We start from the raw sequence: 23461 nt of genomic DNA, 5'->3' as shown, positions 1-23461 counted from the left end.
GTGGCCTGATGCTCTTCCTGTCGCCACCCCATTAGCCCCAAGGGTAGAGTATGTGAACCCCCAACTGCCTGCAAATAGGGTTATCATGTGCACGTATGCAAAAATTTTCCAAATGATTGTGAATTGTGGAACTGCAGTAGGACTTGGAAACAGCCCAGTGTTCACTTAGTGGGATGTGGGAGACTGTCTAAAAATCACATTCAGGCTGGCTGGCACATTGGTCCTTGACTTTAATCTGCTGGGCGGATTCAATCCAAGGCCAGCACACCTCCCAATCCCCAGAAGCTGTGCTTTAAAACACATCAGTTGGGCAACAAGTGAATCCCTTTTGAAATTTATTTATAAAAACAGAAAAATTCAAGTTCTGAAAGAATCTGTTGGTTCTGTCTGGAGATTACAGCAACAACAGAAATAAAAACCAGAAATAACTGTAGGCTGAAATAACACAGCACACAGGAACATTAACATGACATTTTAGAAAAGTAGAGTGAAGCTGTTCACATAACAACTGAAAACAGTAACTCATTATCTGTCGGACAGAATGAACACTAAAAGTCTCTACAGAGGGAGGGATCTGTCAATAGTGTGTGCTGGAAGTTCTGAAAGAGCCCAATATGGAGGAAAAATGCTCCTGGACTCTACAAAACCAAAAATACTATCTCAGAGCAGGAAGTGAGATAATTTAAAAATTGTTCAAGGTATTAGTGGTAGAAGTGTGTATTTCGGGCAGAGGGGTCATATGTACACTTGCTTATGCACAGATTCAGACAAATAATTGTAGCTAGTTCGTAAGTTTGACAACAGTCATCAGCCCATTTTTGTATATGGATTTTGTATTTGTATATGGCTAAGAATTATAATCTTCATGTCTACTTGCTATCACCCACACACTTAATATAAGTTTGCATCTGACCACTGAAGATTTTTATCATCCTTTTACTTCCAAGAAATTTAATTTAGCCCTCTCCCCCAATTTTTGCCACTATTGTTGATTTTACTTTGAATAAACTACAGTACTGGTTATTCTTAATTCGCTTTGAAACACTGTTTTCCCATTTCCCAACCTAGAATATTTCAGGAGTTATCAATCATGTTTTCTTCTAAATTATCTCTTGTATTGTATTGTATGTCAAGCGGGGACATAGAAATGATGGAGAGGGTCCGTCCCCGCCACAACTGCAGTAGTCCACAACCCCACGATGACTACTGCAGTCCATTTCACCTCCACCACCCCACACCAAACCCAGGGTTATTGTGCGGTTCGGCCCCCGGTGGACCCCCCAGGGACCGTCTCACACCAGATGAGTGTCACCCCTATGTTTGCGTGGTAGAGTAATGGTGGTTTACGCTTATGTGGAGAACTTAGTTGCGCAGCAATTGCCGACATAGTGTAGCTGAGGCGGAATAAGGGGAACCGGCTCACATTCGCTGAGGCAGATGGAAAACCACCTAAAAACTATCCACAGACTGTTAGTGCCATGGCATGAAGTTGTTTTCCAGGGAAGAATATACAGCCACATCAAAAGTACAGAAATCTCAACAAATCAAACTTTTAAAGAAATTTTGGTTCTCATTCACCACACAAAGAAAAACTTGAATCTTTGATTTTTTAAAAGAAATCTTTATTCTAGTACTGCAAAACTGCCTGCATGTCATTTCATATAAAATATTGTTTTTCAAGCACAGTAGTACCCAGGACTTGTAGAACTGCCTTTAACAGAATTTCATATAACCTCAGTCTGTTAGGTTCACGTAGTTTCTTCTTAGAGGATACAAATGAACTACTGTACCTGCAGCTTGTTTTGCACTGTCACTAGAAAAGAAGTTTGAATATAGTGAATACAACAAACAGTAAACAAGAAACAATAAACTTGATCCAATCATCCACTATTTCAAAGGAGAATAAATCCACGGCATTAAAAAAAACTATGTGGCCTACAGTGATAAAGAACCTGGTTCACTGATTGTATACATTGACATGTATTGAAAAGAATAATAACAAAATTTTTACGCTGACAGATTCTTCCAGATCAAATTACAATAGCACAGTAAATAAAAGGAATCTCCGACTTCTGTACCCTCTTGGTATTTAAGTGAACAGGTCTGCTCTGTTATTTGGAGCATAATGAACACAAAAAAAGTAATACCCAAACTCTTGCATAAAATACTGCACGAGTTAGTTGATGGAACGTAAATTTTGGATGTGAAACAAGAATAAGATGGTCACTAATCCAGGTTTGGATTCTACTTAGTAAGTGAAAGACTTTTCATTCTACTTATACCAACTTTACTTTTGTTTGCGCAGTCAGTGACTAAGTAACAAACGCAACCTACTTATGAAATGTGTCAGAGGTTGAAAGGGTGTTAAGCTCGAGATATTCAAGTAGTACCTGATTCATGAAGACCTCGTAGTACATTTCAGAAGACAGGTAACTGTGACATTTGTTCAGAGAAACATGACAGATTTTCTTGACACTTAAAGACTCACATACATACTTTTCTGATGTGTTTTCATGGATGTAATACTGAGAAGTCATTGGTTCAAATACAGATAATATTTTTTGCAAAAATGTTATGAAAAGGAAAGTCACTGGTCACTATATAGCGGAGATACTGAGTCGCAAATAGGCACAACAAAGAGTCCGTCACAAATAAAGCTTTCAGCCAGTAAGGCCTCGTCTAAAACACACACACACACACACACACACACACACACACACATACACACACACACACACACACACACACACACACACAGTCTCAGGGAACTGTAGCCACACTGCGAGCAGCAGCACCAGTGGATGATGGGAATAGCGACTGCGTGGGGGTAAGGAGGAGGCGAGGGGGCGGGTGCTGAGGAAGAGGAGGGATTGTAGGATAGGGGTGATGGACAGTGAGGTGCTGCAGATTACACAGAGGGCAGGGGTGAGGTGGGGAGAGGGGTAGCAGGAAAGGAGAGAAGTGAAAAGCCGGGGTGTCGTGGTGGAATAACAGCTGTGTAGTGCTGGAGTGGGAACAAGGAAGGGACTGGATGGGTGAGAACAGTGGCTAATGAAGGTTGAGGCCAGGAGGGTTACAGGAGTGTAAGATGTATTAAAGGGCAAGTTCCCACCTGCACAATTCAGAAAAACTGATATTGGTAGGAAGGATCCATATGGCACAGGCTGTGAAGCAGTCATTGAAATGAAGGATGTCATGTTTGGCATCATACTCAGCAACAGGGTGGTCCACTTGTTTCTTGGCCACAGTTTGTTGGTGGCCATTCATGGGGACAGACAGCTTATTGGGTGACATTTCCACATAGAATGCAGCACAGTGGTTGCACCTTACCCAGTAGATCACATGACTGGTTTCACAGGTAGCCCCACTTTCAATGGGACAAGTGATGTTTGTGACCGGAATGGAGTAGGTGGTGGTGATATGATGTATGGGATAGGTCTTCCATCTAGGTCTATTACAGGGGTAATGGCCATGAGGTAAAGGGTTGGGACCAGGGTTTGTGTACGGATGGACGAGTATGATGTGTAGGTTTGGTGGTTGGCAGAATATCACTGTGGGAGGGGTGGGAAGGATAATGAGCAGGAGATTGCTCATTTCAGGGCATGACAAGAGGTAGTTGAGACCCTGGCAGAGGATGTAATTCAGTTGCTCCAGTCCCGGATGGTCTCTCATTTCAACCAGCTGCTCTATCTTCCTCCTTTCATGCTGCCTTTTCTTTACCCTACAAAGCTTATCCACTCTTTTCCTCTTTTCTTCTGTTGCTAACCTCGTGTTCCTTTGCAACATTCTCTGTCTCGCTTCATTTCTCTCTTGACAATAGAGAGATCAGAAGGTTCTATGAAAGAACAAGAGATTTGTAGAAAGGTTTCCAACCATGAGCAGTTTTCCATAAGGATAAGAATGGAAATATAATTGGAGATAAAGGTTAAGCCCTAGACAGGTGGCAAAAGTATTTTACCAAACTGATTGATGGGAAAGAAGGGGATAAAGAAGAAGGAACCGTGACAGAGAATGAAAGGAAACAGGACTCAGGATTAGAATCAGAGTTAGATGTAGAGGACTGGGAAGAGGAAGTAGTACCAGAGCTAGAGGAAGTGAAGAATGTTATCAAGAGACTAAAAAAATAATAAAGCTCGAAGAGAAGAGGGCTTAAAGGCAGAATTCTTAAAATATGGGGGAAAGAAAATGGAGGAGGCAGTCGATGAATTGATAAAGGAAATATGGATAAATATGGATAAAGAGAATGCCAGAAACTTGGAGTCTCAAGAAAGTTTTCATGGGAAAACCTGACGGGACAAGGAGAAGAGTAGACCCAGGAAAAGGTGGCTGGACAATATGGAAGAAGATCTAAAGGCAATGGGAATAAGGAACTGGAGAAGGAAGGCGATGGACAGAGAAAAATGGAGGCAGGTGACACAGGAGGTCAAGGTTCTTCAAGGACTGTAGAGCCAACCAAGAAGTAGTAGTCCTGGGTGGTACAGAGTTATGAGGGGAATGCTCCTTTGTGGCTGACGGTGGGACTTTTGGGATGTAAGACTGCAGTTTGTGTGTGTGTGTGTGTGTGTGTGTGTGTGTGTGTGTGTGCCTATTGTTGATGAAGGCCTTAATGGCCAAAAGCTCGATCTGTGACAGTTTTTCTGCTGTGCCTATCTGCGACAGTTACTATCAGAGAAAAGTTTTTGGGCCATAAACCATTTCAATTCAATTTCATACTCCACCAGTGTGGAGTGATTATGCTGAAGTGTGCAGCAATTATGAATGCATAAGGAAATAGGTATGGTAACAGAAATTGTTAAGGAAATAGGTATGGTAACAGAAATTGTTTGTTAACTTGGTTCAAATGGCTCTGAGCACTAAGGGACTTAACATCTGAGGTCATCAGTCCCCTAGAACTTAGAACTACTTAAACCTAACTAACCTAAGGACATCACACACATCCATGCCCGAGGCAGGATTCGAACCTGCGACCATAGCGGTCACGCGGTTCCAGACTGAAGCACCTAGAACTGCTCGGCCACACCGGCCGGCTGTTAACTTGTCCAGCAGTAATCATCAACAATAATCTATATTTATTCACATCTCTTGAGTAAACTTTATTAATATGGACATAGCATGTCTTAAGTGCCTGGAACTTATATCGAACAATATAATGGAATAATGTTATGCAGTTGCAGTTTGTGCACAGTATGCGCAGACTTCTATTGAAGAACAATTTGATAAACTTAACACAGTTAAAACAGACTTCTCAAAAATTAATACTTTTTTATAAGTGTATTGTATAACATCAAACAGTTAGTGAAAAATTTTGTTATAGTGAGAATGAACTTCCTAGCAGATTACAGCTGTGTGTGGGAGTAGGACTCAAAATTGGAACCTTGGCTTTTCACAGACAAATGCTCTACTGACTGAGCTATCCAGGCATGCCTCATAACCCATCTTCGCGGTTCTGCTTCCACCAGTACCTCTCTCTCTTACTTTCCAAACTTCACAGGGTGTCTTCTGTGCACCTTGCAGGGCCATGTCAGGAAGTTTCAAATCAGTGCACACTCCAGTGCAGAGTAAAAATTCATTCTGGACACAAGCCCTATGCTGCAGCTACCCATACCTGCACAATATCCTTTCTTACAGGACTGCTAGTCTTGTAATTTATGTTGAAGGACATCTGTAAAGCTTGGGAAGTAGAATAGAGGTGCTGAAGGAGGTGTAGTTGTGAGGATTAATCAAGTATCTTGCTTTGATGGTACAGTCAGTAAAGCATTTTGAAATGTTCTCCTGTATTCAGCAGGGTGGCATTGTGCAAACTATGTGATATTTCAGCAAAACGACTGGTTTCCCTCTTCAGGCAGTCTTCATGACTGACTGTCTTTTGCAGGGCATGGTCTTTTGCAATTCCTTCCCTCCCTCCTGCTGCCAATCATAGGCCCATCACACCTGGGTGTGGCCTGTTGAGGTGGTGAGAGGGAAGGAGTGCACTGGTGGGACCTGATCCTTAATCTCCCCCCCCCCCTTTCTCTCTCTCTCTCTCTCTCTCTCTCTCTCACATGCATACGCCCTCCTCCACACACAAGTGTGCATGCGCGTAGCTGTGAAGGATACTGTGTTACAATAATGGCGAATATAAAAAAAAATTACCTGCAACTGATTGACTGATTAAATGTACATTTATGAGATCACACACACACACACACACACACACACACACACACACACACACACACACACACACACTGAACAACTTATTGACTGCTACAGCTATATCAAGTGTCGACTAAGGTTTGTGGTTTTGCATATGGACTGAAGACATTTAAACAATTTGTTAAAACATAGCATTTTCTTGTTCCATTCCTGATACAGTCAAAAGCGGATTGCAACGTAAACGGGAGTCAGCTATATCATATAAAATGTTTCATAAAACTTAACATACATCTCAAGGGACAATCCCCACAATTCATATCCATTAAACTGCAAGGTAAAGACGTCTCACAACTGTGACAACATGATTTGATCAAATGTTGGCTGAGGTTCAGAAATATTTTGATTCTTGTAGGGGCTTTGTATTGTAAAATCAGTGCCCTTTATGTGTACATCGAAGACGCAAAAAAAGTTAAGACAGGGCTGAGGACAAGCCAAGAAAAAGAAGACATTATGGTTAAATTTAAAAGTTCCTTTTTAGGTCTTGGAACAGAGAATCTTCCTGTTCCTAACTGAAGCATGAAGGGCAAAATAAAACAATACACTGCACTTATACGAACTACTTTATTTTTTAATGTCAACACATAATGTCTGACATAACTTCAAGCATGAGATGTGATTTTACTTTACTTATTTAAAATAATATTCTGCAACAATGAACACATTAAAATATATTTGGAGAAATGAATAATGCAATTACATAAGGAAATACGCACATGAAAAACAACTGTAGTCAAGTATTTAACAATGGGGTGACAAAGCACTGTGAACCAATACAGATCAGCAAAGCCAAGTGCAGCAGAAGACACCATAGATGAATCAAGATCTTATGAAGTATAGATTACCTCGATAAGAATCAAAATGGTATACAGAAAACACAAATAAAAAAGGGTATCTACAAATATTAACCGACTATTTTTTTCTGATGTCACACCACAAAAGAAATCTTATCTCTGTAGTGTATTTTGTTCATTAACACTGATTTGGCTGCAGAGTGTAAATCCTGGCACACACATCTGATCATCATTTATTTCTGTCACAGGAACATCGTGTCTACAGGCAGTCACAAGTTAATGTAACTTACCTCATAAGCTACCAACAATCACTATACTGCACTGGAATGATCATCATACACTTATCAATATGAATTAATCATGTCTTGTCTATTTTCCTTCACTGCCGAAGCAATAACTGATTGAAGAATGCAATATCAAAAAGAGACCTACATCCTATTACATATATTTCGGAAGAACTAGAGTAAACTAGGGTAACAATACGAATTTTGACAGTCTACTACTCAGCACATAGGGGAAGTGTAGAGAAGTGTGCAAGCCCAGTTAGAAGTACACTGCTGGGCATTTTTTAGCTATCAGTACTAGAGTGTCTGTTGTGGGGTGTCTGTTGCATGTCAGGCTAATCTGTTCAACAGTCAATTAACTGTCATGGCTGCGAAGTCTTTTGTGGCTGTCATCATCATCATCATCATCATCATGAATCAAAATAATTCCATCTTTGACACATCATAAAATAGCGAAAACCCTTTCCAAAACATTAAACTCTTCATAACAGCAAAGAGGTGTCTTATTTGTTTTTAGTTCTATGGCTTGCATCACTGGAATTAATTGCAATGGGAGTTCAGAGGCTTTTAGCTACAAAGTCTACCTCATTTGCACCATACCATCTGCTATTTACATTTTTAATAATATAAATATAGATTTACTGCTGTATTCATTCTTATTTTAAACATGACTATGCATTTCATTGGTCATGTCATCATTATCAGCTGAATCACTCAGTAATTTTTGTCTAATTCATACACAACTAGCAATTTGGACAAAAAAGTTAATCTAATTCAGTCAACTACTTCACAAATTACTCAGACTAATATGCTATCAGTAAACAGTGTCAACATTTGTTTACATGTAGCACAAGTGTATTTGTAATTCTTAGAGAATTAATATTTGTAATTATCTTAAGATATGATTAATAACATAAGCCTACCAAAATCTGTAGAACTATATTACTAATTTTCATCATAGTTGCATTCTGCTTTAAAATTAAAATAACTACTCTCAAAAGATATACTATTATGTATGTACACATAGCATTAATGTACCTCAGTACCTTTGAAGACTCACAAATATTTAGAACGTTTTGCGATACATCTTTGCATTCCAATGGTAGAGAACAAATGAAAGGCTGTCAATCAATGGCCTATACTTCCTAAATTAAGATTCGGGTAGAATCATGCATACTCTTTTATTGGTGACTCAAAGGATCAATCTGAGAGGCCCACTTGGCACCCACAGGTGGGGCAAGTGCATTCCACCCCAGAGGAGGAGTCTGTCACAGGCCCTTGTCTAAATGCTCATTTCCCAGCTATTTTGCTAAGCCTCACAGCTAATTTGCTGAGCCAAGTGACTTTGTGGAACTTGTTGTCATCCTTAACAGGTTTCTTCCATCTGCTACGGTCTTCAGTGAGCTCCTCCCATCAAACACAGTTAATATTAAATATGTTCCTATCATCCCTGATGCACCACTTACAGCACAATGCAGATCTTCCAGGCAGTCTCTTGACACATACTACCTCACATAGTAGTGTGTGACAGGGGAGATGGGAGTGATCCATATGAGGCAAGTGTCCTAGACACCACAGTAACCTTCTTTGAGAGTGGTGATGATACTCAGTAGCTCCACAGTGTTCAGGGCCATCTCATTTGTCACATGGTCCCTCCTTGTTATGCCTAGAATATTTCTTAATCTCTGCAGATCAAAGGTGTTGAGCTTATGAACAGGTCTCAGCACCATAGGAAAGGGTGCTCAGAACAGATACTTGACAGACGAGTATTTTTTTTTAGTTACCTTAAGGTGTTTGTTGTCCAGAAGTAGATATAACTAGCAGAAACACCTACACAAAGATTAAACAGAGATTTGGAGGAAAGGGAAGCAACTGTATTTATATCAAGAGCTCCGATGATAAAGCAGTACTGAGCAAAGAAGGGATAGGAGGAAGGAATATAAAGCTCTTAACAATTTTGACTAGAATAGAGTCTTTGAAATTCTGAACACAGCAGGGATAAAATTCAGGAAGTGAAGGGTGAGCAGTGATTGCAGTCCATCTCCAATGTTATTCAAGAGGTACATCGCAGTAGCAATAAAGTATAAACTAAACTAAACTCTGTCTGGACAGGAAGGCTCAATGGTACCAACCGGCCGCCGTGTCTTCCCCAGCCACAGGCGTCACTGGATGCAGATATGGAGGGGTATGTGTTCAGCACACCACTCTCCCGGCTGTATGTCAGTTTACGAGACCAGAGCCACTACTTCTCAATCAAGTAGCTCAGCAGTTTGCCTCACCAGGGCAAAGAAAAATCTGAAGAAGGAATTACAGTTCAATGAGAAGAAATAAAACCTCTGAGGTTTGCCTATGACATTGTAATTCTATCAGAGACAGCTAATGACTTGAAAGAGAAGTTGAATTGGATGGATAGTACCTTGAAAAAGTATTATGAGATGAGCATCAATGAAAGTACAACAACGGTAGTGGAATACAGTTGGATTAAATCAAGTGATGCTGAGGGAATTAGATTAGGGAAAGAGACATGAAGCAGTAAATCAGTTCTGCTATTTGAGCAGCAAGATACCCGAGGCTGGCTCAATCAGAGAGGACATAGAAAGGAAAACGGTTCTGAAAAAGAAAAATTTGTTAATGTCTAATATAAATTTAACTGTTTGCAAGTATTTTCAGGACCCACCAGTCTGGAGTGTAGCCTTGTGTGGAAGCGAACTGTGGACAATAAGCAGCTCAGTCAACAAGCAGACAGAAGGTTTTGAAATGGACTTCAGCATTCTTCTGAAGATTTGCTCACTAGATTGGATAACTAATGAGGAGGTAATGAGTCAAACTGATGAGAAAAGAAATTTATAGCCTTGACTAAAAGAAGGGATCGGGTGATAGGACACATCCTGAGGGATTCAGGAATTTCAAATTTGGTATAGGAGGGAAGTTTTGGAGGGGGTAAATTGTAGAGGCAGGACCAAGGTATGAATAAAGTGCACAGGTTGAAATGGATGTAGGTTGCTGTAGTTATTCATAGTTGAGGAGGCTGGCACATGACAGACTGATGTGCAGAGCTGCATAACCATCTTCAGACTGAAGAGTACAACGACTGTGCCAAACACACGTGGTGTGCTACAGCAGCATACAGAAAGTGTATTAATGCAGATACGCAGTGATTTCCACTTTCATATACCTGTAGAAATGTACATAACTTTCAGTGCTGTAAATAATGGTATTTCTTCACCAATGAAAAACATTGTGAAAACTTCTTAGCATTATCACTGTCTGCTGATTAGATGACACATGTGTATCATATGTAAATTCCTAAATTTAAAAATATCTCAGTCCACCTGATTATGATGGTGTTTTGGTATTGGTATTTTCTCTGCAGTGTGTGTGTGTGTGTGTGTGTGTGTGTGTGTGTGTGTGTGTGTGTGTGTGTGTGTGGGCGGGCGGGCACATGTAGGATTGTCACTGAATTTCAGCACTTAGTACAGAAAACACATTTATTACCAACATCAATGTACGGTCAGACCAAAACTGATCTCCTGGATGGATAGTGCAGCTATTTATACAAACACTGAATATACCAGGATGTTGCTATTTATACATACATTGCATTTTCCAGACTACACAAACATTAAAAACATAAGATATTTCAATCACCTTCCAGAAATTATAGATTCTAAATAACAAATAATTACAGGCGATCTGGTTTAAATTGGCGACACACAGTAGGCCAGCTAAACCCCTTTGCAACAAAGTTTGTGGCAATAGTTAGTCGATATCCTCCACATTAAACCACTGTGCTCACAATTATCTCCTTCACTTACCTTTAAACACACATTACAACTGTTGTGTTTCATTTACACTTTAGGTCTTCTTATTCATTTTCCCTGAATGTTTTAGTTGTTCTTAAATGTTTCAAACTTTAGATAGTAACTGTAGTCCACTGAATATGCTTAGTTTCATTCCTAGTCTTCGTAAGTTTATTTCCATGAAAATTTTTGAATATGCTATTAAAACTCAAGAGCTTTATCCTAACTTCCTCAATATCTTAATTTTGTCCATAATGTTCCACTGATAGTCCCTGTCCAGTCTTTGTACGATTATCATATTTTTTCAATACTCTTTCCCTGTTTACTATAAAATAGCTGCTGGTCACCATAGTTTTGGAACTTCTAACCTTTTTATATTTAACAGTGCACCTACTGACAATTTTCATATGGTAACTAGTTGGAACGGATGAAAGAGGGAGCAGTGAAATATGTGTAACACAAGCAGTATTGTGCAAAATTTCTCAAGAGTTTCTTTCTTCACAGCAAGAAATGGAAATCTTTTGGGAGAAGTACACTGTATACATAACCAACCGCAGAAACATTGGACAGTTTTGAAGTCAAAGATTAACTGAACATAGCTAATTAACATGAGGGATACTTGGGGGAAGAAAATAAGAGTAGTTTAAATAAAAATATTTCTTTTGCTCACTCACACTGGACCAACACAATGCCACAAGCATACATCAGAAATAAAGAAAAGAGGTTTACTAAATGTGTAACAAGTTTCTATTTTAAATACAGTATACAGTATCTAAAGCCTACCTTTGTCCACTCTCACGGCATATGAGATTAAGTTTTATACACAATACATATCACTTGCTATTTACACCCTAAGGTGAAATGACAAAGATTTCTCTACTTTCCCATTCACGGAGTCGCAATGTAAAGAAATAATACTTGATATGTTCCTGCAATCAGCAGGGAACATAGTGCATGTTTCTTCAAGAACCAACAGTAATATGTAGGAAATGGAAAAGATTAATTCAAAAGTATATATAGCTAAAGACTAAAAGCCAAAACTTTGTTACTAGCTCGCTTCACTTATCCCAACAGTAAGATACATTGCAATGTAAATAATATTTATGTACTAGTCTCCTCTCTCAAAACTTAAAGTTAAAATTTTAATAGCCAATATAAAAGTAACAAAATATATTTTTGCCACTTCTTACACATTACATTCTTAATAACTGTAAAATAAATATGAAAGATACTTTAATATTCCAAGTTGCATTTAGCATTATACCCCTCTCAAGAAGAATATCTAGTGAATACTTCACAAGCAGTTAATTATCATCAGTACTTCAAGCAATTATTTATAATCTTTTATACTAACTTCATTTTAGTCATCTAATTATGTTAATTTACCTTATTATTTTCTTGAAATTAAGCTACTGCAATGAAATTAATCAAGTGGTAAAATATTGTTTAACAGTTTTGAAATAACAGCAGTTCCAGCATAGAAACAATAAACATACATAGGAAAATGAACCAACTGCCTACAGCTGTTTGGTGGGTGGCACATACATAAAAGTAACTGTGTGTGTGTGTGTGTGTGTGTGTGTGTGTGTGTGTGTGTGTGACGGCAATAATTCACCGATCAGATACCAGGAGGGAGAGAGGGGAATGGGGAAAGGAAAAGATGGAAAGAGTAAAAGACAGAGGAAGAACTTGTTCAAAAGTTGAAGAGTGCCATTACCTGACAGAGACAGGAAGAAAGTGCATAGAGATGGAGGCAGGAGGAAGGCACATAGACAGGGAGTTAGGAATAAGTTCATAGGCAGGGAAGTAGAAAGGGAGGGAGCCTGGTGGTAGGAAGAGATAGAGAGAGAGAGAGAGAGAGAGAGAGAGAGAGAGAGAGAGAGAGAGAGAAAGTTAGTTCCTAGGAGGGTGGCAGATTCGGAAGGGAGGTTGGAGGTAGAAGAGGGAGAGTTAATTCAGTCATCTGAGGCTGCCCCGGGGAGTGAGGTACCCCCAATTAATTTATTTTGTCAAAAATTGATTGTTTTTGTTGTTATATATCCTCAATGCTGTTCACTTAAAAAATTGTTATTAAATGTAATCTCAAATTTACTGTCCTTAAATTAATACATGGCCTATAAAAGTTGTGCTATTGAACAAAACATAATGTTAGGATTATAAATTGCAATATTCCCCTGTAGGAACTGTTCTTGCATTGTGAAACTGGAAAAAGAAAACAGAGAATACGAGTCACACTGACAGTTGTAAGGACAGTCTAAGAAGGAATTGCTACTGTGACAGAATAGAAAGCAAAGAAATGTATTTCTCAAACAACAAAACAATGAATAAGTCTGAAAGTCATTCATCTAGTAAAAACAATTTGTATTGAAGGGACTTCAAAATAAAAAAGGAAGAGCACAACCTACCTTTTCTTTCTTTGTATGCTGGAAACAATTACAGGAGGGCACAATACCATGGGAAGAATACCGCTATGGTCATCATTTAGCATATATGTACGGAGACAGTTGTCTAATAAGAGGAAACTAAGAATTGCATGAGCTGTCACTATAATACAAGACTACATGCTTTGTAAAAATTTGAACACGCCAATCATGGGAAAACTATAAACACGAAGACATTTGTTCAAGTCCAAAAACCAATATTCACCAGCCACTTTTTGAGTACATATTTGTACACACTGTAATGTAACCTTTATCTACAGTAATCTTTAATCTCCAGAAATGCCTTCCACTGATTTTCTCTGTACTATATTGAATCTATCAGCAGTCTTTTCGTTTCTTTTGAAAGCTATCAGCATCATGTTACTCAATACTCCTGATACAAATCTGTCTCATTCACTTTGCCATGAGCTATCATAGGCGAAGTCAAAAATTATGCTGGAACTGAGTTAATATAAGGCTCGGGTTTGGCTTTGTTAACAATAAGGGATACATTTTGTTTTTGAAATGGTTTTATAATTATTATTTACATGAGAGGTGATCTGTTTCTTTCCTGTTTATTTCATATTTTCTGTTTCCTATCTGAAACTTTGTATTCTGCTCTATTTCAGAAACCACAAAATTATTCCAGCTATTGTTTAACTTACTTTTTCCCTATGACTGACAATGTTTATTATACACTTTTACCAGCTTTTTTATGGGCTGTAAATCATGGCAGAATGTGACCTATGTAAGGGGAATAAATGAACAACATATCCACACAACATGCCATATTTACATATGCAATGGCAATAATGTTACATGACTGTTGAAAATTAAGCATGTCACATAGGTGCTGTGCTACCAATAAAGCTGCTGATGGCTGACTTGGATTTTTTTTTTAACAAACCCTACAAAGAATTGAAGGAAGTTACACGTTAATAGTTACACACCTTGAACCTCATAACATCTTCCATTTTTGCTGTTTTTCCATCACTAACACAACTTTGAAAGAAGCTAGGGGCAACAGAAACGCCAAGTGCTTCTGACGTCATACCAGTGCGAGCACGCTCTGCATTAGTTGCAATGACACGAAATGTTCCAAAAAGAAGAACAAGCAGTCGCTGTGTATGTTCAGGAAGTGATGTAATAAGCCTGTAACAATCAAATTAGTTCAAATTTTTAGTACTTCTTACCATCTCTACTACCTGAGCACATATAGTTCTTATAGACATGTGTGAACATTTACATACAAAGTTTTCAATAACAGAACTTTTTAACACAGCACAAGCAATGGATGGCAGAAGAACTATATTACTGATAGCAAAGCTAGTGGTCACACGAGTTATACACAAATATGAGGGCATGCTAAAAAGTAATGCCTCAAAATTTTTTATTAGAAAACTCTTAAAGCTTTTTAAATAAATCAAATGTTATTAACATCTTACATCTTTATTCTTCATGTCTACATACTTACAGCCAGCCACTAGACAGGTCCAAATTGTAGCATGTGACAAGGCAGTGTATAACATAATTACGTTGGTACACGAGGAACAGTGTGCTGTAATTGAGCTTTGAATTCAAAGAGTTTGTCCATATATGGATCACCCTCTTCTTCAGCATGACAATGCCAGACCTCATCCAAGTGCTGCGACATCTGTAACAATCTGACACCTTGGGTTCACTGTTATTGATCATCCTCCATACAGTCCCATCTGATTTTACCTGTTTCCAAAACACCTTTGAAGACTTTAGTTTGATAGCGATGAAGCAGCACAAGTAGAAGAGAAGCTGTGACTGTGTCAACAAAATCAGACATTGTACAGTGACAGTATCAACCAATTGGTCTCTCATTAGCAGAAATGTGTTTTGACGCTAGAGTGATAACGTTGAGAAATAAAAGTATCTCGACATGTAGAATAAAGATGTAGAATGTTAATAATGTTTGTTTTATTTAAAAAAGCCTTACGAGTTCTCACATAAAAAAAAATTTGGTAGCATTACTTCACTTTCTAGCACGCACTCAGTTTTATTAATGACCCATATAAATCCTTCTGTCTGATAATTTAATTTGAAGTTGTTCTCTTGATGAGATAAATTGATAAACTGGACCTCTATAATCAGCAATCAAGCACAAAGTCGTATATGTATTTCAAACCTGAAGTAGGCACAAGATATTTTGATAAGCAAACATTCACATCAGGTCTATCTGAACCAAAGCTAAAACACATTACATAAGACTATTATTTAAAATATACATTTTTATTCCTTTTTAAACGTATAATAAAGATTTCATTGATGTTTTCATGCTTTTTTAATTTCCAAATAACTGATTTTCAACACGAAGTTTCAGTAACCTTTTAAGACAGAGGCATATTTTACATGTTACATGGCATAGATTGTTCATCACTTGACATCTGCAAATCCTGTGCAGATCTCCTTAGTGTGCTTGTTACACACGTTTATAACAAATCACAAATACTATGGAATGCTTGCTGTTATTTGTAGTTTCGTTTAGGTGACACCATTTTTTCTAGATAGTGATAGCTGGTCCTGTTCTTCATATCCTTGCATAGTGGCACCAATTCCTCTCCCTACTAGATAAAGCCAATGAGCTCTTGGGCTGTCAAGATGCAGGTCCCATCTTTGGGAGAGACTGATGGATGTCCTACAACTGAGAATCCCAGTGCAGGTGTGAGAGGGGGCTGTCAGTGCAGCTTGCATCACCAGATGCAGTGGCGGCTACAGTAAGCTTGGCGGTAAACAGCTCACCGAATCTTTTGTTGACAAACAACCTCCTAAGGTACCTGACCTACAAAGAACATCTGTGAATATGGTGGCCAAATACGCAGGATGCCACCCCTGCATATACTACAGTCTTGCCCCCTCAATGGGAGTAGAACATCAAATAGGCAGACTTGGAGCAGGAGAGGCACCACAGGACATTTTAATTTCCACTGTCTATGCTTTTACAAATACATTCATAAAACTTACTCAGCATGACCAAGAAGGATTCAGGATTCCCACTCACAGCTGTGGAAGCTCAAACACATAACAAAATAAAATTTTTTTACATGTGAAATTTTATCATTTTTTCACTTACTATTGGCTGCATTTGTTGTTATAGGTACACTTTTCTTCATAAGTAAGAGAGATTCTTCAATGAATTTTGCACAACTTACAAACCATATTTACAAGTGTATGAAACTCTAGAATTTATTTAATTTAAGAAAAAATGAGTGAGCTGTTACATTTTAAACTTCATGTTTAGAAAAATTCAAATTTTTTAGTTAATTATCTCAATTTTTACCATAGTTTTTAATAGATTTGGAACATTCTAGAGTTTTAAACACCTGTAAGTATGGTTTGTACACTGTGCAAAATTCATCGAAGAATCTCTCTTAGTTCTTCCAATATTTAGTTCTTATTTATGTAAGTAAGCAGTAATGCCAAGAGCTCAGCTCATAAAATTTCAGAGAATTTCCAGAAGTCACTGCACTGGTCTACATCTACATCTACATCTACATCCATACTCCGCAAGCCACCTGACGGTGTGTGGCGGAGGGTACCCTGAGTACCTCTATCGGTTCTCCCTTCTATTCCAGTCTCGTATTGTTCGTGGAAAGAAGGATTGTCGGTATGCTTCTGTGTGGGCTCTAATCTCTCTGATTTTATCCTCATGGTCTCTTCGTGAGATATACGTAGGAGGGAGCAATATACTGCTTGACTCTTCGGTGAAGGTATGTTCTCGAAACTTTAACAAAAGCCCATACCGAGCTACTGAGCGTCTCTCCTGCAGAGTCTTCCACTGGAGTTTATCTATCATCTCCGTAATGCTTTCGCAATTACTAAATGATCCTGTAATGAAGCGCGCTGCTCTCCGTTGGATCTTCTCTATCTCTTCTATCAACCCTATCTGGTACAGATCCCACACTGCTGAGCAGTATTCAAGCAGTGGGCGAACAAGCGTACTGTAACCTACTTCCTTTGTTTTCGGATTGCATTTCCTTAGGATTCTTCCAATGAATCTCAGTCTGGCATCTGCTTTACCGACGATCAACTTTATATGATCATTCCATTTTAAATCACTCCTAATACGTACTCCCAGATAATTTATGGAATTAACTGCTTCCAGTTGCTGACCTGCTATTTTGTAGCTAAATGATAAGGGACCTATCTTTCTATGTATTCGCAGCACACTACACTTGTCTACATTGAGATTCAATTGCCAATCCCTGCACCATGCGTCAATTCGCTGCAGTTCCTCCTGCATTTCAGTACAATTTTCCATTGTTACAACCTCTCGATACACCACAGCATCATCTGCAAAAAGCCTCAGTGAACTTCCGATGTCATCCACAAGGCACACCTGAAATCACTCTTACTTCAGATGACTTCTCTCCACTGAGAATGACATGCTGTGTTCTGTTATCTAGGAACTCTTCAATCCAATCACACAATTGGTATGATAGTCCATATGCTCTTACTTTGTTCATTAAACGACTGTGGGGAACTGTATCGAAAGCCTTGCGGAAGTCAAGAAACATGGCATCTACCTGTGAACCCGTGTCTATGGCCCTCCGAGTCTCGTGGATGAATAGCGCGAGCTGGGTTTCACACGACCGTCTTTTTCAAAACCCATGCTGATGCCTACAGAGTAGATTTCTAGTCTCCAGAAAAGTCATATTCGAACATAACACGTGTTCCAAAATTCTACAACTGATCGACGTTAGAGATATAGGTCTATAGTTCTGCACATCTGTTCGACGTCCCTTCTTGAAAACGGGGATGACCTGTGCCCTTTTCCAATCCTTTAGAACGCTACGCTCTTCTAGAGACCTACGGTACACCACTGCAAGAAGGGGGGCAAGTTCCTTCGCGTACTCTGTGTAAAATCGAACTGGTGTCCCATCAGGTCCAGCGGCCTTACCTCTTTTGAGCGATTTTAATTGTATCTCTATCCCTCTGTCGTCTATTTCGATATCTACCATTTTGTCATCTGTACGACAATCCAGAGAAAGAACTACAGTGCAGTCTTCCTCTGTGAAACAGCTTTGGAAAAAGACATTTAGTATTTCGGCCTTTGGTCTGTCATCCTCTGTTTCAGTACCATTTTGGTCACAGAGTGTCTGGACATTTTGTTTTGATCCACCTACCACTTTGACATAAGACCAAAATTTCTTAGCATTTTCTGCCAAGTCAGTACATAGAACTTTACTTTCGAATTCATTGAACGCCTCTCGCATAGACGTCCTCACACTACATTTCGCTTCACGTAATTTTTGTTTGTCTGCAAGGCTTTGGCTATGTTTATGTTTACTGTGAAGTTCCCTTTGCTTCCGCAGCAATTTTCTAACTCTGTTGTTGTACCACGGTGGCTCTTTTCATCTCTTACAATCTTGCTTGGCACATACTCATCTAACGCATATTGTACGATGGTTTTGAACTTTGTCCACTGATCCTCAACACTATCTGTACTTGAGACAAAACTTTTGTGTTGAGCTGTCAGGTACTCTGTAATCTGCTTTTTGTCACTTTCGCTAAACAGAAAAATCTTCCTACCTTTTTTAATATTTCTATTTACGGCTGAAATCATCGATGTCGTAACCGCTTTATGATCACTGATTCCCTGTTCTGCGTTAACCGTTTCACATAGTTCGGGTCTGTTTGTCACCAGAAGGTCTAAAATGTTATTGCCACGAGTCGGTTCTCTGTTTAACTGCTCAAGGTAGTTTTCAGATAAAGCACATAAAAAAATTTCACTGGATTCTTTGTCCCTGCCACCTGTTATGAACGTTTGAGTCTCCCAGCCTATATCCGGCAAATTAAAATCTCCACCCAGAACTATAACATGGTGGGGAAATCTACTCGAAATATTTTCTAAATTATCCTTCAGGTGCTCAGCCACAACAGCTGCTGAGCCAGGGGGCCTATAGAGACATCCATTAACTATGTCTGAGCCTGCTTTAACCGTGACCTTCACCCAAATTATTTCACATTTCGGATCTCCGTCAATTTCCTTCGATACTATTGCACTTATTATTGCTATAAACACGCCTCCCCCTTCACTGTCCAGCCTGTCTCTGCGGTATACATTCCAATCTGAGTTTAGGATTTCATTACTGTTTACGTCTGGTTTCAGCCAACTTTTTGTCCCTAGTACTATATGGGCGCTGTGACCATTTATTAATGAGAGCAGTTATGGGACCTTTCTATAGATGCTCCTGCAGTTTACTATTAGCACATTAATATTGTTATTCCCTGTTGCATTTTGCCTACTCCTACCTTGCCGCGTCTCAGGAGGCATCTTGTCGGGCCTAGGGAGAGAATTCTCTAACCTAAAAAACCCCCATGTGCACTCCACACGTACTGCGCTACCCTTGTAGCCGCTTCCGGCGTGTAGTGCACGCCTGACCTATTCAGGGGGACCCTACATTTCTCCACCCGATAGCGGAGGTCGAGAAATTTGCACCCCAGATCTCCGCAGAATCGTCTGAGCCTCTGGTTTAAGCCTTCCACTCGGCTCCAAACTAGAGGACCGTGATCGATTCTGGGAAGATCTGATCTGTGAAGGTCTCACTGGTTAGCCACCTGTATCTGGATACTGTATTTACTCTCTCACACAGAATCTTTAGAGCCTGTTGTAGTGCAAGTACAGACTCAACTGACTCACGGATGCCCCAACCAGCAACATAGATTTTCACAAAATAAAAACAGGTCATAAACCCCCCTGATAAAGTGACATGCTTGCAGACTTGTCAGGAAACATCAAGAAATTAATGTCCGAAAATCCTATGGCAATATTCAATATAAACACTCAAATCAGTAACTTCTGGAAGGTAAAAATGCTTTTCCTGTTATATTTTCATGAAATGTTACACTTCTTTAAATTGAGATAACATTAATCTGAAACTATGTACTGAAAAATTGACTGTAAATGAAGCAGGCTGTAACGGTGGCCACCGTCAGTACAAATTGCTGCTAAACAATATACATATCCCTACTTATTAAGTCTCCAAACTAGAATAAGTCATAATCGTTGCATAACATTATGAAAAGATTTTCCCTCCAAGAAGCAGCACTATGGTCACAGAATGTCTAGCATGTCCTCACAATTAGAAAAAAACTTTTCATAATACATTTCCTAAAGTACATTAAACAAAAGAAACAGTCTTTCACTTCATATTTTATATGTGTGAACCTCAAATAAGTTCTCTCAATACCAGGATTAACACTAACACATCACATTACACTACACACCAAGCAGCCACAAGAGCAGACTGGAACAAAACAACAGGACAATCCAGGGGAAGTTATCCAGACAAAAGAAGCACACTGGGTCCACATAGGGGAATGTCAACTGGCCGCTGCAAGCAGCAACAGGAAGGTCAGGTGTAAGTACAGATGGAGGCAGAGTATCCAAGCAATCCCAACCCAAGGCCTGGAAGAACACATAATAGGATCAACGGTGCCAGTGAAAATGGCCAGCCAACACCAGGACAGCTGCAAAGGTGGTAATGGTGGCAATGGCATCAAGAGGGCTGGCCATGACAAGGCTGGCAATGAGTATGTAAGAGGTGAGAGGTGATGCAAAGGCTGCAGCGAGGGCTGGGAATGATTTTGTGAGGGTTAGCCGCAGCAGGGCCGGCAGTGAGTGGAGGGACATGCCGCGGCAGGGCCGGCAGCGACTGGAGGGACATGCCGCGGCAGGGCCGGCAGCGACTGGAGGGACATGCCGCGGCAGGGCCGGCAGCGACTGGAGGGACATGCCGCGGCAGGGCCGGCAGCGACTGGAGGGACATGCCGCGGCAGGGCCGGCAGCGACTGGAGGGCCATGCCGCGGCAGGGCCGGCAGCGACTGGAGGGCCATGCCGCGGCAGGGCCGGCAGCGACTGGAGGGCCATGCCGCGGCAGGGCCGGCAGCGACTGGAGGGCCATGCCGCGGCAGGGCCGGCAGCGACTGGAGGGCCATGCCGCGGCAGGGCCGGCAGCGACTGGAGGGCCATGCCGCGGCTGGACCGGCAGCGACTGGAGGGCCATGCCGCGGCTGGACCGGCAGCGACTGGAGGGCCATGCCGCGGCTGGACCGGCAGCGACTGGAGGGCCATGCCGCGGCTGGACCGGCAGCGACTGGAGGGCCATGCCGCGGCTGGACCGGCAGCGACTGGAGGGCCATGCCGCGGCTGGACCGGCAGCAACTGGAGGGCCATGCCGCGGCTGGACCGGCAGCGACTGGAGGGCCATGCCGCGGCTGGGCGGGCAGCGACTGGAGGGCCAGCCGCGGCTGGGCGGGCAGTGACTGGAGGGCCAGCCGCGGCTGGGCGGGCAGTGACTGGAGGGCCAGCCGCGGCTGGGCGGGCAGTGACTGGAGGGAGATTCGTAGTAGGGCTGGCAGTGACTGGATGGCCAGGTGCGGCAGGGCCAACAGGAGAAAAGGTGTCAGCATCAACAGGGCTGGTGGGGACAGGAGACCAGCTACCACTCGGCTACCGAAATGAGAATAAGCATCCGATGCTGTTGTGTGCAAGGGTTAGGCTGATACCAGAGGGACTTCTGTCACAGAACTCTGAAATCTAAACAGAGCGCCTCACAATGTGACAACATTGCAAACAAACTTGGTGGAATGTGGCCTATCTTGAGACACACTGAACTCCTGGATGCACCTCCTGAACGCTGGTCCTGGTAACGCCCACTGAAACTCAGTGGGAAGGATTGTAGAACCTGCGTGAGCAGAGCATTACTCTGCAGCAGATCTGGATTTGCCTGGCTCAAGAATGGAAGGGTATGATGCACCAATGGCTCTGGTGATTGAACAGAATGGTAAGCAGAAAACATTCAGTCTTGCATGACAATATCTTGCAATGAACTGGAACTTGAACATACACAGAAATCTGAGAAATACACCAAGGAACCACTGAAAATCATGCAGACCATCAATTTCAAGGAAGAGAATACACATTGGAACAACACATGAATGGAGTTCCTGAACTATGCTGAAAAGAGAACATTGCCAAGAACTTGCAACTACTAAGAAAATCGGAACACTAATTCAGATGCCCATTTACCAAAATAAAGCCCACCACACAAGTGAACACAGATTCAGAATCCAGAAGATCTAGGTACAGCCTGTCACAACACAATAGCACGAATATGCTGCTCTATCAAGATGAAGGAACACACAAGAGAAAATGTATTTGTTTGATAAACACATGAACACTAAGAATAATGAAGTCCAGCTCCAGCAAAAATGAATGAAGACACATCAGGAAACACTGAAAGACACATGAAGACACAGCATCATCATCCACGTTCTGTCCATGCAGTGTCACCCTGGGAAAGAGGACGGGCTATGGCTGCATTGTCTGGATGAATCACAATACAACATGGTAGCATTAGGCTCGGCATCAAAGAAGACAGTGGCTCAGTGATGAGTGAGGCCAGGAGCTGGTGCTGCAGCCAGCAAACCTTGAGCAGTCACTGGAGTGGGTAAATCATGAGCAGCCTTTGTACTGAGAATCCACACCATCAATGAGTCATACATATGAGAATCAGACTTGTTGCCACTGTGATATATGGAGGATGGGACAAGAGCACTTTAACACTAAACCATTGTCCTTGTTACTGCTGCTATATCCTCAATCAAGTGTTAAGAATGGTAGTGACTGCATACACATGATACATCTATCTGCTTATTAACCATCGACTAAACTCAGTACAGATTTGGAGCACAAAGTCCACAGTTGAGAATAACTGAAAATCCATCTTGATGACATGTAGTGGGTGCCCACTGTGTGGTAGTCCACTATCACTGAAAGTGGTGATAGCCCTTTGGGTACTGATTATGATCAACTGCGCTATATCACATGGCTGTTAGCTCATAGGCCGTTGAGACACAGGTCTGGTTTTCGGGAGCGAATTAAAAGATGTACAGCATCTGATGATCCTGATGAAGGCATGAGACAGTGCTGTCTGAT

General features: G+C 40.9%; 1 protein-coding gene across 9 annotated transcripts in view; it reads right to left on the bottom strand.

Moving 5' to 3' along the window:
• The window catches only part of LOC126175210 (rho GTPase-activating protein 20), a 180592-nt gene that overhangs the window by 127397 nt on the left and 29734 nt on the right, over positions 1-23461 (bottom strand). For 8 of the 9 annotated variants that reach the window (XR_007535541.1, XR_007535542.1, XM_049921834.1 and 5 more), the window contains one exon: positions 14441-14642. Coding sequence is in view for 7 of the 9 variants with exons in the window: in XM_049921834.1 (XP_049777791.1) it covers positions 14441-14642 (202 nt within the window). In the remaining 2 variants the exon portion in view is untranslated. Of the gene's footprint in view, positions 1-14440; positions 14643-14964; positions 16282-23461 lie in introns of those variants that run through there. The other variant, XM_049921836.1, reaches the window with a different exon arrangement.

Source organism: Schistocerca cancellata, chromosome 3, assembly GCF_023864275.1.
Source record: "Schistocerca cancellata isolate TAMUIC-IGC-003103 chromosome 3, iqSchCanc2.1, whole genome shotgun sequence".
NCBI lineage: Eukaryota > Metazoa > Arthropoda > Insecta > Orthoptera > Acrididae > Schistocerca > Schistocerca cancellata.
The sequence above is the reverse complement of the archived record's forward strand: the minus strand, read 5'-3'. Positions and strand labels throughout refer to the sequence as shown.